The sequence below is a fragment of the Chrysemys picta genome, chromosome 9, assembly GCF_011386835.1.
Source record: "Chrysemys picta bellii isolate R12L10 chromosome 9, ASM1138683v2, whole genome shotgun sequence".
NCBI lineage: Eukaryota > Metazoa > Chordata > Testudines > Emydidae > Chrysemys > Chrysemys picta.
The window spans coordinates 62,676,486-62,691,214 of record NC_088799.1 but is presented as its reverse complement, the minus strand read 5'-3'; the positions used below and the strand labels follow the sequence as shown (position 1 = coordinate 62,691,214).

Below are 14,729 nucleotides of genomic sequence, written 5' to 3'. Positions count from 1 at the left end.
GTGCTGGTTTAGGAAAACCTTTGATTGTTATTTTTTTCATTGTCACCCAATTAAAATGACTGGCCCCTCCTGCGGAAGTTAGATCTCTAGCTGCCCTTAGTCCTCAGGCACCGAACACCTCCCCTGTCTGTCATCGCAGGAGCCTTCTCAGCAAAATATCTGAGCTCTATGTTCACACACTCCCCTCCACTCGTAGGCTAGGAAAGCATCAATCTGGGTCTGTCTGCATCAAGTGTGCATTAGTCTTTATCACCAGGCCGCTTTCCACCTTGCACAGGTCACGCTCTAATGGGGAAAGGCTCACCTTGCAATTATTAAAGCTTCTTGCACTCATTATGTTCCCATAAGCCAATGAGACAACAGTACTAACAAGGGGTGAGCATGGGTATTTATATCTGAGTTCTTTACATGCTGCATTAATGGCTTAGGGAGTTGTTGAGAGAGATGGGGTTCAAAATAACAAGAGATAATAATACTACCTCGATCTTGTCCTCGGTAGATCTCAAAGTACTTTATAAAGGAGGTCAGTATCATTGACCTCATTTTACACGGGGGGGGGGGAAACCGAGGCACAGAGTGGTGACGTGACTTTCCGAAGGCCACCCAGCAAAACAATGGCAAAGCCAGAAATAGAATCCAGTTTGAACCAATAAAGGCACACATTTTTAACAGCAAGAATAATGAACCAATGGAACAACATACCAAGGGCGAACAGAGCTGGTCAGAAAACTTTTTTCCATTGACACTGAAGTCTTTCACAGAAACATATCAGTGTCAACAAATATTTAGTCGGGAAGATAGCTCAGGTTCAGGTTGGAATTACAGGTCAAAACAAGAGAGAAAGACCCACTCCAGAATAGCCTGGTGCTTAGGGCTCTCACCTGGGATGTGGGAGACCCAAGAACTTGAACTTGGGTGTCCCACATCCAAGCTGAATACCCTAATCACTAGGCTATTGGAGGATAGAGCTCGCTTTCACTCTCATTTTTGGCAAAACATTTCAAAAGGTCTCAGTTTTGGTGTGCATGAAAACAAATGTCAACAAATGTCATAATTTTACACAAAATGGAACTGCTGTTTCCCAGCTAGCTCGAGTGGTGGATTCTCCATCACTGGCTGTTTTAAAATCAAGATTGGAGGTTTTTCTAAAATATCTGCTCTAGTTCAAACAGGAATTAATATAAAGAAGGCCCATGGCCTGTGCTATGCAACAAGTCAGTCTATATGATCACAGACAGGGTCCCTTCTGTCCGTATACTCTATGAACCCAGGTCTCCAAGGCTCTGTTAACATGCTGCCTTCCTATGAAGCTATGTCCTTCTCATGGTATTTCACTTCCTGGTTGGTGGAACTATCAGGAGACCAGAATTCATTTTGCTTTGGCTCCAAAAGACCTTATTGGGCAGGGGAGGGGAAAGCTCATGAAAAAAATAAGCAAACATGTCTAGATGAGTTTTTCCAGGTTCCTCTGAAACAGCTGGCTTTGCCAGGCCATCCACTAAATATTTAAAACACTGCACCGAAATGCAGGCACAAACCCTGTTAAAGGGGAATTGTCAATAAAACATTCATTCTGTGGGGTTTTTTTTAATTACCTCTTGCCTCTGTGTCTTTTCTCCTTAGCTGATGAATACTGAACGCATCTTCACATCTTACTTTTATCTTTTACTTTGCTGTTAAGTCTTTGCACTTTGCTGAGCTTAGCCAACTGAATTTGCTCACTAAGAATTTAATGAAAGATGAGAATGTTGCAATGGATTTTCTGAATTCTGCTCTGGAATTTAACAGAGAGCTACTTACTTTCTGTAGTATCATTCAAAAAGCCTATAGAAGGATCCCATTCTGTTACATCCTATAGGCTTGTATGTAGAGCCATTTTTATCAACCTTATGGGTTTTCAAACATGCCCATCTCCTGTTGAAAGTCTCACTCTTCATCCCCATGAAATTCTGTGGGAAGTCTACATAAGGGTTAGATTAGCCAGTTCCACCTTACAGTTCTCTGCACTAGTAAGATTCTACTGTTTGAATTGAAATATTTTCAGTGGCGCAGTTTTTCCATTGGAAAATGCTACTTTGTTGAAATCCAAATGTTTCATGGGAACTTGTCAATTCTGAGGAAATTTTTGACATAAAAGTTGCAAAATGATTCCAAATGGAGTCTTTTATTTTGTTTTGACATTCTCACTTGGTCTAGTATGTTGTAATATTAATTTTAATATGACACATATTCAATATTTCATTATAGAATAATGTTTCACCATTGTTGAAATGTTTCATTTTAATGCGGTCATTTCAATGCTTCCAGGCTGAAATATTATGGAATATTCTTTCCATGAAAAAATTGGAGATTTTGACTTTTGGGGGACAAAAACAAACACCAACTATGTTGGTATTTCCCACGGGATGGAAATTCCATTTTCTGATCAGCTCCTGTCACCAGTGCTCTCGAAGAATGTTAAAATATTACAAAAGCAAACAAACATGACATATCTCTATTAATTTCGATCTTGTGCCCCCACCCCTGCACATGGCCCCATCCCTCCCTTCCCCGCACCGCACACAAACCCTTTTGATTCTGAGATTTTTTTCTAAACAAACAGAGCTTTAAAGTAGATGACTGTGTTCCCCTAAGCACAATTCTGGAATCATGAAGCGCTCACCATTTTAAAAACAATTCTCATAGCTCCCCTTCTTCAATGAGTTTTCAGGAGGGAGAAGATTTTGTTGTTATTTTTGCCCCAAATCCCTACTCTTTTTCTTCTTTGTAGAACATTTCTCAGTCGTCCCCCCACCCCCCGACTCTTAAGAAAGTACTAGTAGTCCCCCAAGATCTGCACCCACACCAGTATCCATGTAGTGTGATTATCTGACCCATACACCACATACATTCAACTAGCAGCAGCTGCCCTGAATAGCAGGGTGGACTGCAGGTCTGGTGTCTTGGCAGAGCTGTGTGGGAGCCCAGGACTGGACTAGCAAGGAACAGGGACTGTGGATCAGGATTGAAGGGCAGTGGTAGAGCTGCCTGGGGAAAGCCAGGACTGAACTTCAGGACTGAGGTGCTCTGGCAGAGCCGCGTGAGGACTGCAATCACAACGGGTGCTTCAGGCATTAAGCACATTAGCAGAAGCTTGCACAGTGCCTGCCTGCACAAGGTTGGATCCATAGCCTGTTTTCAGGCAGTCAGTGGGAGAATTTCCATTGACTGAATGCCTCAGTCCAGAGCCATTGGTATCTCTCTCATGAGCAGTAACACTCATTCCTGGTAATAGTTTAACAAGAGCAGTAACACTCATTCCTGGTAATAGTTTAACAAGTGCAGTTGCAGAGAGGGGGAGGTTCAAAGAGGAGGAGAATGGGGTTGGAGCAAAACGTAAGGGAAGAGGCCAGGTAGGAAGGGAACTCTCTAATTGCAGAGATCTTCAATATCTGCATTCAAAGGAGAAAAAAAAAATGCCCCAGAAAACAGACCTCCATCAAATGCCTTTTGCGTGGCTGATTCTTTTACTCTAAAATCCCTGCACTCTAGACAAGAATCATTCCCAGCTCCATGTGCTTTCAGTCAAAAAGGAGCACTGGCTTTTCTGCCTTTCACCTCAGCCCATTAACACAAAAGCAGGTCTTTTTTGTTCCTTTATTACATGTGGCCCAGGCATGGTAAAGCAGCAGCCAGCCAGCCTCAGGCCCGCGAACAGAGAACGGAGTGCCACAATTAGAAAGAGACCTAGCGAGAGGTTACCAATGAAGTGGCAAAGATTTCCCCACCCCGCTCCTTTTTAGTTAAGATTCTCTTTAATCTATAAATATATAGTCGTAGCTGTGGGCAAACCAGAATGTCATTCGCTGTAGCAATCAAAGCCGGTCCTCCTGGAGTCTGATTACCTTCTTCCTACTCTAAGTGACAGAATGATGAAGGTAAATTTGACACTGACATCAAACAGTCCTAAACGTCTATTATACACCCCATTGTGTGAAAATACCAGATAGGCCTTCCCCCCCACCCCGTCCTACCCCAGGTATATACACAGGGGTGTGTGTGTCTCTCTCTATTAGCCCATATCAAAGAATCAAGAAGCATCTCAGTTAGGATAGCGAAAATGTTTTGAATCCAGAGCTGCAAACATGTGCGGCACGTCTCTATCTCTCTAACCTTTCCAAGCACTGGCAGTCTAAATGCTAAGCTGCTTACATAGGCTATTGGCAATATATCTACAGTATCAGGATCTCTTTCCCCTTTGCTCCCTCCACTAGCCATAACATGGAACCGAGATTCCCCTTGCATGAGTTACCCAGCAAATCTGGTATAGCATACACAGCACATTCCCGGGTATACACATTGTGAGGCTGGGAATTGGTTCCGATTACAACCTGGCTGGAGCTCTGCTCAGCGTCTCTTCACTTGTTAATTCTGGTGAGCTTATCCAGCAGCAAAAATCCCCAAGCAGTTCTCCCCCAACACAAAGATATTTCCCCCCCCCCCTTTCCCCTGTACAAGAACAGCCAAGTCCAGGATCCAGAGAGGGTTGGGAGCTACTGTTGGAAGTTGGAGAAGAGGGTTGGTGTTATTCAATAACCAGTACAAGAGGGAGCCAGAGAGGGTTCGACTTGGAAAAACAAATGTAAAGGAAGGAGGAAAAATACCAAGGTTCAAGGGTCTGATGTCTAAGTTCTACAGAAAACAGCCAGCACAGCAGGTGGGGAGGGAGAGTTGGCATTTGGTGTTTGTTTTTTGGTAACTGTCACTCACGGTAGAAAACATATTCGGTGTAAGAGGTCCAGATCTTGTCGTCTGTCTGGTCATGGGCAAAGGCGCAGGTGCCCGTGGAGTTGCATGCCACCATGTGGAAGCCGGCGTCGGCCAGTTTGTCAAAAGCTTGCTCCAGGAAGGTGAATTTGAGGTAGTACCTGGAGGTGTACCTCTCCGGAGGCCGGTCAGGGTCCCTGCTCTCGTTCAAGGTGTCCCCAAAGACTTCTTTGGCCAGCGAGGTCTTGCCGCACACCATGATCCGCGCTACCCTGCGGAACTTGGCATCCGTCTGGCTGTCCCTGCCCAGGGTGTAGGTGCCCCGGTAGCCGATGGTGATGAAACCTGACCTTCGGATGTCTGGGCCAGCGCCGCCCCCGCTGGAGGCAAAGGAGCCCACGGGGGCATTAGTCAGGGCGGCACTGGCAGAGGCAAGGTTGCGGGCCGTGTCCGCATTGGGAGACAGCTCCTCTGGGTCACTTTGGCATGGGTCATCCCCGATGGAGTTCTGCTTGCTGAGCTTTGGAGACAGCATCTTGACCAGCTCTGGTAGCTTGAAGTACTCGGCTTCCCGCTGCAGGCGGTTCCTCTCCGGGAAGTGCTCGGGTAGCACCAGCTGCTGGTCCCTCATGTAATCCAGGATGTAGCGGAAGAGGAAACCATCTCGGTCCACGAAGAAGCGGCCCTTGCTGTCCCGGGCCAAGGAGCGGATGTTCTTCTGAGTGAACATTTCCCAGAGCAGTGAGCCGGGCACACTGACCAAGGTGGGATGGCGTGTGATGTAGACCTGCCCACCCACATTGAGCTCAATGATCTCTGGGAAAAGGAAGTCATCACTGGGTTTGGCACAGCTCGCATTGTCCGCCAAGGCCATGGTGAGCCACCTCCTCCTTCCCACCTGCAAAAGCAAGCAACAGTCCACAGTGATGTTAAACTCACCAGGCAACGCAACACAGTTCTCTTATCAACACCAAGGCCTGCAGTCCTCACCCAGCTGAGCTACTTCAATGGGGTAGCTCAGGTGATTAAGCACCGCAGGATCAGGAACATGCTTAAGGTCCTGGCTGCCTGAACTCCACCTCTCTTCCCTTTGCCTCTGGGACCCTGAGGTCAGCTGGGCAATTTACTACAGTCCCTGGATCACAGCATCTGGGGCACGATAGGTGGGACATCTTGGCTTCCCTTCCATGGTCTGACAGGTTAGGTGGCCCAACCATATTCTAAGTCCGTCTAGTTCCTCCAGCTCCAGGGGTTATTGCGGTTTACTCCATGGGCAGGGAGTTTAGCATTTTTGCTGACATTAGTGAATTAAATTCTGTATTGTTTAAATAACAGGAACAATAGGAGTTGCCACACGCTGCATCTGATCTATGGCCCATTTGGCCCAGCACCAGGCAGTGGAAAATGCCAACTGCTTCAGAGGAAGCCGTGAAACACCTATAAGGGTGCAATAATATACCCACGGGGTAGGGTTCCCCACAGCATCAGGCAGTGAGTGGTTGGTTTGTGCCCTAATGCAGGAGGGCTGGTGGTGGTCCTTATAGATATTTATCCCAAGCAGTGTAACTGCTGCTGATATGCCTTGGGCTCGTAGAAATAGCCAGTCCTTTTGGACTCCTCATTCTGCTCTGGGCCCAAAGAGGATGTGATGGAGACATGATGACCAAATTCAGACTGGGTGGAAGATAGCACAACTCCACTGAAGTTCCTGCCAGGGCCGGCTCCAGGCACCAGCCTACCAAGCATGTGCTTGGGGCAGCACCTGGAGGGGGGCGGCGCTCAGGGTTTTTTTGTTTTGTTTTTGTTTTAAACATACGGTGGCTGTTGGGGTGCCCGGCGGCGCTCTGGCCCGAGAGCGGGGCCGCGACTGGGCTCGCCGCCCTCCCCGCGGCGCTCCGGCTGGCTGGGGAGAGCGGGGCCGCGGCCGGGCTCTCCACCCTCCTCCCGGCCAGGGCCGATTCGGCTGAATTGGGCCCCGCGCCTAAGAGGGCCCCGCAGCTGTATACTCCGCCCCCAGCTCACTTCCCCCTCCTCCCCTCCCCTGAATGCTCCGCCCCCTGTTCCTCCCCCTCCCCTGCTTCCCGCGAATCAGATGTTTGCGGGAAGTCTGAAAAGGGGCAGGCGGCGGCAGCAACAGGTAAGGGGGGGCGCGAGGAGGGCTCCTGGGAGACGCGGCCCGGCCCAATCCGGCCCTGGCCGAGCGGCCCCAGCCCCGGCGGCTCTGGCTCCAGCCCGGCACGGGCCCTGGGGCACCGGCCCCGGCCGAGCGCGCTGGCCCGGCCCCGGCGCTGGCCGAGCACCCCCAGCCCGAGCGGCTCTGGCTCTGGCTCCGGCCCGGCTCGGGCCCCGGGGCAGCGGCCCCAGTTCCGGCCGAGCACCCCCAGCACAGCCCCACGGCTCCGGCCCCGGCCGAGCAACCCCGGCCCCGGCTTGGGCCCCGGGGCCGCCCGAACACCTCAGGCCCCGGCCCCGGCGGCTCTGGCTCAGGTCCCGGGGCGCCGGCCCCAGCCCCAGCCGAGCGGTGCGGGCCGAGCACCCCCGGCCTGGCTCGGGCCCCACGGCTCCGGCTCCAGCCGAGCACCCCCAGCCCGGCTTGGGCCCTGGGGCGCTGGCCCGAGCGGCCCCAGCCTGAGCCCCTCGGGCCCCGTCAGCTCTGGCTCGGGCCCGGGCCGAGCGACTCCGGCCAGGCCTCGGCCCCAGCCTGGACCCAAGCCCCGCGACCCCAGCCCGACCGGCAAGCCCCGCCCCCAGGAATCGGGCCCCGCTCTTGCTAAGGCCGGCCCTGCTCCCGGCGCTCCGGCCGGTCGGTGAGAGCGGAGCCGCGGCCGGGCTCTCCGCTCTCCTCCTGGCGCTCCGGCCGGTCGGGGAGAGCGGGGCCCCAGCCGGGCTTGCTGCCCTCCCCGCGGCACTCCGGCCGGCCGCCCCTGCCGTGCTCCCCACCGGGGGGCGGGAGGAGGCTTTTTTGCCTGGGATGGCAAAAAAGCCAGAGCCGGCCCTGCTTCCTGGAGCACTGACTCCCCCCAGCTCTGAATTTAGCCTGAGGAATCTAAACACATTCTAACGCCCAGAACATGCTAAAGCTGTAAAGGTTTAAGTGGATTTCCATATCAAACTGGATGACTTTTTTTTAAAAGTCCTGGCACCAAAACCCAGCATCCAAATACCCTGGAATGTTGCGGGGGGGGGGGGGGGGGTTGAAATCTAAGTCTAGACCGAAATTTACCAGCAGACCTTAGAGATCTGATGATCAGCTCTGGCTGAACTATACTCATTACATGAGCTTGTGGAGAGCACAACCTTTGTGCCTCTCTATATTCTGGGACTGGCCTTAGGCTCTGCCCAGGCCTTAGGGTAAATTAAGAGGGCTGCTCTAACCAATAGCAGCCGATTCATGAGTCCGAAAGAGCCATTGTGGCAGTCAAGAATAGACATAGCTCAGCAGCACTCTAGCAGTGCCTTGCCCTTACTCACACCCCCAACTACAGGGGCTGCGAGGGGGTGTGACAGACAGCTGTCACTCTGGTCTTATGCCACCCATGGAATTACCCTGTGTTGGGTATAATTCCCAGTGGCTACTTCTGCTGCCTGAATGGCTCCAAGAATGCTGCAAAAGGATTATAATGCAATAGACAGTTGGATCCTCCCCTCTCTGAAATGGGCCAAAGAAAACCCCTCGCTCTGTGGGCCCCCTCACTTTGGGAATCCAAATCAAGCTCTGAGATTGGCAGCGTGCTCCAGTCTCTAATTGTTTTCTAATAAAATTATGCCAAAAAATTGTTTAAAGTTCCTTTGGCTCCTCCATAGTGCAGAGCCCAGAGCCACAGCCCTTAGCTTGCTCTCCGAGGGGCAAGGGGACCTCTGCAATAACACCTAGCTACGGTAAGATAGGTGACCAGGTAAAAACAACCGGCCCCCTTTTACTTTCCAGATCTGTGCCCCTCGTGACTTTGAGTGACAGCTGCTGACTTTACTAACACCCACCAAAAGTTACTCCTCTTAGCCTCGCACAGCCAATGGAGCTACGAGAGAGTAAGCAGGAGTCTGCCTCGCATTTCATTCAGCAACAAAAATAAACCCTGCCAGCGGAGTGCCAATTACAGACTCTTTATTACAGGCGATGGCAGCAGCGGCAGAAGGAGCACAGCTGGATTCCTACTGCACAGCTGGAGCTTGCAGCGATGGCATGCCAAAATAATACGCTTTTGATTTGTAAAGTGAGCACATTTGCTATGGAAGTTACAGAGACTTTAGGAGCCAAATCCTGCTCTCAGACCAATGTAAATCCTGTACACTTGTGAGGCAATGGAGCTCCTCTGCATTAACACGGCTGTGGTAGAAAGCAGAGTTTGGCCCTTTTTACAGTCACTTTGCTGATTGCAACCACACTGTAACAGTTTGATCCCAAGCTCCCTGAAGTCAATGGAACTACACTGATTTACACCAGCTGAGGGTTTGGCCCCCACTGACTTCAATCGGCTTAGGAGCAAGCCTTAAGAAGATGCTTTTCAATTAGAAGCGGTCAGACAAAATCCAGAGCATCCCAGCCCCACTCCAGGATCGAGATGTTTGGAAAACAGGGGAAGGGGAGGGAAAAAAAAAAAAAAAAGCTCCTTTAATCACAATGAAAGGTTTCAGAGTAGCAGCCGTGTTAGTCTGTATCCGCAAAAAGAAGAACAGGAGGACTTGTGGCACCTTAGAGACTAACAAATTTATTAGAGCATAAGCTTTCGTGGACTACAGCCCACTTCTTAATGCATCCGAAGAAGTGGGCTGTAGTCCACGAAAGCTTATGCTCTAATAAATTTGTTAGTCTCTAAGGTGCCACAAGTCCTCCTGTTCTTCTTTTTAATCACAAGTGAGAATTCCCTTTAACAGCTGCTTTCCAGCCTAATCAGAAACTTGACCCGCAGGCTTCTAGCCCTGGCCAGGTCACTCCAGTTCCTCTTTTTGCCAGGGAGAGAGGAGAGCATTAGTTAATGCCTTTACTAGTTTGTGCAATACATACATGTCTGGAGAGGAACGCATGCACCGCTGGAATCTATGGAATCTTTCCCTTCCCCCATGAGAACACTTCAAAACACTCTTGCCCTGGGCCCTATTCTGCTCCCACTGAACTCAACAGCAAAATCTTCTGAGTAGGATCAGGCCCGCCAGCAGCAATACACCTTCCTTAGCTCTGCTCCAGTGAGGCTTGCTGCGACTCCAGCCAAGTCCAGGCCACCCTGTCCTGAGCCCCACGCTCACCTGCCACAATGGCAGCAGGGAGAGGTGGCGCCCCGGAGAAGAAGGGACAATGCTGCTTCAGACAACCAGGCTCTCTGTTCAGTGGCGGAACGTTTCCCTTTACACAGATGCAAAGTAACTTCGGTGCTGTGGAGCGTGAAAGACCCTGATTAGCGAGGACATGCGGTCCCAGCTCGGGGTCTTTTTATAAAGCGGCTGGCTGCCAGGGCTTTCAATTATTTAATAAGTATTTTTAAGGCGATCAGGCGGCTTACAAATGACCAATTAGGCTAACGGGGGAGCGATTCCCTGCTAAAGCAACACTCTCCCTTTGTTTGTAGGATAGATAGATAGATGGATAGATAACGTGCTTTGCTTGTGCCGGGGCTTGCCAGAGCTGAACTCCGGCACCTCTGGGCTTGGCAGTTCAGAGCCCCGGCAGCCCTGGGCTTGGCAGTTCAGGGCCCCAGCAGCCCTGGGCTTGCTGCGTCAGTTATGAAAGTAAAAAAATTGCTTGAGCCCCGGCACCTCTTTCATTACAAATTAAGCTCGGGATAGCGAGACACTCATGCATTACAAATGACAATATAGAACTTGATCCCCACCTTTCCAGCTGCTCCCTTTCAAAGCGACAGTGGCCAAAGACCCAGCCAAAGCTGGCAAAGGGCAGAAGCAATGACAATGTCTTCGGGCTCTTTAGTATTTCTCCTGTTACATGTCTTTCATTCCTCCGGGGACAGACAATCCCTCCTCGCCAGCGGGTCCCTCAAGCGAGCCTAGCACGGCAGCCTTGGTCTGCCCTCCAAAAAACGACCATCCATTCCAGGCGAGAGAGACGAGGAAAGACACCCACGCGCACACAAAACCGGTGTGCCGGGGAAAGGGCAACCTGCCACCTTCAAAACGCTAGCCCCTGCGGGTGCTGTACATCAACATCCACTGGCAAGCTGTCCTGGAAATGAAACCAGCGAGCGCCTTCCTCTCTGACTGCAGCAGCTACTTAGCATTAGGGAAGCAATGCACTCAAAAGGGAAGGCAGAGAGATTAGGAGATCAGTTACCTTTTAATCTTTCACTGTAGCCAGTGCAGTATGCCCTCCTAGCGCCTCTGTATTGTGGCTGCCCTCCCCTGCTCCAAGCCTCTCTTCCTCCCTGTCCTGCTCTCTCTCACACTGCTTACCTTTTTATTGCTAGGAAGCTGAGCGAACCCTCCTCCTCCCCTTTTACGACACACTCGCTTCACTCCCTGCCAGCATATTGCAAGAGCTGCATCCTGTACAGCTAGAGAGTGGGGGAGGAAGGGCAGCACGTGCAGTGTTATTCGCTCTCTTCGCTACTTTTATTTCCCGCAGGAATTGGAATGGACAAACTCTTGACGCTTGGACGGTGCAGGGCCACTGGATTCCAGCAGACCCTTTAGGATGCAGGATTTTCTATTACCGAGCAATTTCGTGTAGCAGGACAATACACAATAGGACAGCCGAGCTTCAGTGGTTACAATCTAGCCCTCACCAGGCAACCCAGGGGAATACAGTCCCCATTCAGGGCAGATGAGGTTTTTCAGGCACCCCACATCTGTCCCATGGGACGTGCTGTTGGCAAGAGAAGAAAGGGAAAGGAGGGGTGTTTCTGGCAGTAACTCTCTCCAGGTGGAAGATTTCCATTTACATGTCATGTTGTATTAAAATATTTTGCGCACATACGGCGTGTCTGCGGGACATGGGAATAGAATGCACTGGCCCAGTTTCTGAGAGCACTCAGAGTCGCACAGCCAATCAGCTTCCCAGCCTGGCTGAAAACACCCAACCCTATTATATTGCACATAGCTTCAGGCTGTGGAGTTAGCTGCATTTAAATTGTTCCAGGCTAAGATCTGGGCCACTCTGCAGGATGTTCGGCACCTATACAGGGCCTAGCATCTGAGGATTTCAAAGCCCCTTACAAAGATGGGTATTATTTTGCCCCTTGCCCAGATGAGGAAACTGAGGCCCAGAAAATGTCGGCTCAATCATGAGAATGGCTGAGAACCCTAAACTCAAGCTACTTTGTGCAGTAGATGTCACTGTCCCCATTACACTGATAGAGAAACCAAGACACAGTGATGAAATGTTAGACAGAGACACAGAGGCAGAAGCAAAGTCTTTTGACTCTCTATCCCTGTTCAAATCACCTCAGCCCATGCCAATTAAATAAACACTGCAATTCAGCTACTGATGTCTATTGTCTTTATTGAATTCCACAAGAGAAAATTTTTGGTGCTGCAGTTAGAGTCTATTTCCCACAGGCATCTAATACCAATCCTGGTGTGAAAGAATTAGGCCTGTAGTTATTATAGTGGCATATTTGTTAGAGCTGGTACAATAATGTGGGGGAAGTGGGTGACTTGCAAAGAATAAATATACTTTTTAGTTGAATTTTCAAGGTTTTTGTCAAAAGACGGGGGGGAGGGGGAATCATGAGAAAGACATTAAAAATGTCCTGATTAAAAAAAAAATCTTTTAAAATTTGAAAAATGCCAAACCAGCTCTCGTATTTGTACTTCTCATTTTCCGTAAATACAGATCACATCAATCCAGCCACATAATAATAACTGGACACAGAGCAGAGAGCCTAGGTTAGGCTTTTGGTTTGGCAAAGGCTTGTTCATCAGATTTTGAAACAGCTTGAGATTCAGTTTCTACTTTCTCTAAAGCACCAAAGCTCTGAATTGGGCAGGTCAGTTCTCCACTTCTGGTTTTGCCAATTTCCAGGCAGTAATTTTGGTCAGATGTGCAGTAACTTTCTCCACCATATGCAATTTTCCTCTGGGAAGATACACTCCAATGCCAGTAGCTGTGCTGTGTGCGTGTGTCCAATGAATGAGCAATGCCATTAATGGGGTCTCTGGCTGTTTCTAAGAAATCAGTCCATAGCAATATTAATAGTGTCAGCCTTGCCATCACAAATCAAAGGCTCTCAGAAGCAATGCCTCTGGCACTGAATAGCAAACACAATGTTGCTAGGTGGGGAGAACCCACAGAATGAGACAGCATTAGCAGTAAAATTGGCTAGCAGATTGGGGTTGCATTGGTCCGTATCAGCATAGTTTGTTTTTTCACTTTTCATGGATTTCCAGGACCATGGGGATATCAGTCAGCAGTGTTGTTTACAGCCCCAAATTAGTGGGAGCTGCCTGAATTAATACCCCAAGACTTGGCAGACTCAGTGTTCAAGTACAGTAATTTCTCAGCTTTACTGATCACATCTGCACAACATGGGTATTTACATAGCATGAACTAAACTCCCAAAGTTCTGCCCAGCATGGACTGGGCCTGATGTAAAGGCTGGGACGGATTCTTTGGAATATAGTTCAACATTTTCAAAAGCACCTTAGGCTCCTAAGTGCTTAAGCCACTTTTGAAAATAGGATTTAGGCTTGGTGCTGGTGTGACCCCTGCTGGAATCCTGTGTCCAGTGCGGGTGCCCATCATTTGAAGAGAATGTTGATAAACTGGTTCAGAGAAGAACTACAACAACGATTAGAGGATTAGAAAACATCCCTTATAGGGATAGACTCAAAGAGCGCAATCTGTTTAGCTTAACGAAGAGAAGGGTAAGGGATGACTGGATTACAGTCTATAAATATCTACTTGGGGAATAATATTTAATAATGAGCTCTTCAATCCAGTAATGAAAGGTCTAACACAGGGGTCGGCAACATTTGGCACGCGGCTCGCCAGGGTAAGCACCCTGGCAGGCCGGGCCAGTTTATTTACCTGCTGACGCGGCAGGTTCGGCCGAACGCGGCCCCCACTTGCCGCGGTTCGCTGTCCCGTGCCAATGGGGGCGGCGAGAAGCGGCGCAGGCGAGCAATGTGCTGGCCGCGGCTTCCCGCCGCTCCCATTGGCCCGGGACGGCGAACCGCGGCCAGTGGGGGCCGTGATCGGCCGAACCTGCCATGTCAGCAGGTAAATAAATTGGCCCGGCCTGCCAGGGTGCTTACCCTGGCAAGCCGCGTGCCAAACGTTGCCGACCCCTGGTCTAACACAATCCAATGGCTGGAAATCGAAGCTAGACAAATTCAGACTGGAAATAGGGTGTAAATTTTTAAGTGTCAGAGTAATTAACCATTGAAACAACTTACCGAGGTTCATAATAGAGTCTCCATCGCAGACAATTTATAAATCAAGACTGGGTATTTTTGTAAAAGATCTGCTCTGGGAATTATTTTGGGGAAGTTCTCTGGCCTGTGTTTTAAAGGACATCAGAGTAGATTATCACAGTGGTTCCTTCTGGCCTCTATGAAAGACACTTACGCGATTTTGAAAATTTTACCCATGGTCTCTTTGACAGTTCCAAAGTGCTGGCCTCCCTAGCATCTCCAGCTTCATACTCATTCCCCTTCGGATAACTGGATAGTTCTCCTCACAACTGGTACATTTAAAACCACCCAGTTTCTGAATGTTCCTAACACATCCAACTCTGCTGTGATCCTTCTCATATCACTCCAGCCGCATGTTACACCTGACAGATGGCACAGGCCTGTATGAAATCAACTGACTCCATCAGTAACAATCCTCCTCACATCTAGGTCAAGGGTGCCGCTGCAAGGCGTGTGGTAAGTCCTAGGACTTTGAAGACAAAAGTGCTGGAGCATTAGAGTGCTGTCAAGAAATGGAATTCTCTCTTTTCACAGATCCTAAAGTAAACTGATTAGTATAAGTTGACTATCAGACGGAGGCCAAATCCTGTTTGTATGGGACACAGCCGTTGGCACACAGC

At 49.7% G+C, this 14,729-nt stretch overlaps 1 protein-coding gene across 3 annotated transcripts; it reads right to left on the bottom strand.

Annotated features, from left to right (window-relative positions):
• Positions 1-494: 494 nt before the first annotated feature.
• LOC101934858 (BTB/POZ domain-containing protein KCTD12-like) lies at positions 495-11,353 on the bottom strand. Of its 3 annotated transcripts, none has more exons than XM_005310984.4 (2): positions 11,149-11,353; positions 495-5,644 (listed from the first exon to the last, which is right to left on the bottom strand). In XM_005310984.4, the coding sequence occupies exon 2, from the start codon at positions 5,618-5,620 to the stop codon at positions 4,742-4,744; it is 879 nt and encodes a 292-aa protein (XP_005311041.1). In that variant the 5' UTR covers positions 5,621-5,644; positions 11,149-11,353; the 3' UTR covers positions 495-4,741. The 3 variants fall into 3 exon arrangements, with proteins under 3 accessions (XP_005311041.1, XP_005311039.1, XP_005311040.1); XM_005310982.4 differs by having other exon boundaries at positions 10,575-11,292; XM_005310983.4 differs by having other exon boundaries at positions 11,030-11,189.
• Positions 11,354-14,729: the final 3,376 nt, after the last annotated feature.

Excerpts from the sequence above, each read along its gene's own strand:
- LOC101934858 (XM_005310984.4), bottom strand. The coding sequence starts at position 5,620 with ATGGCCTTGGCGGACAATGCGAGCTGTGCCAAACCCAGTGATGACTTC.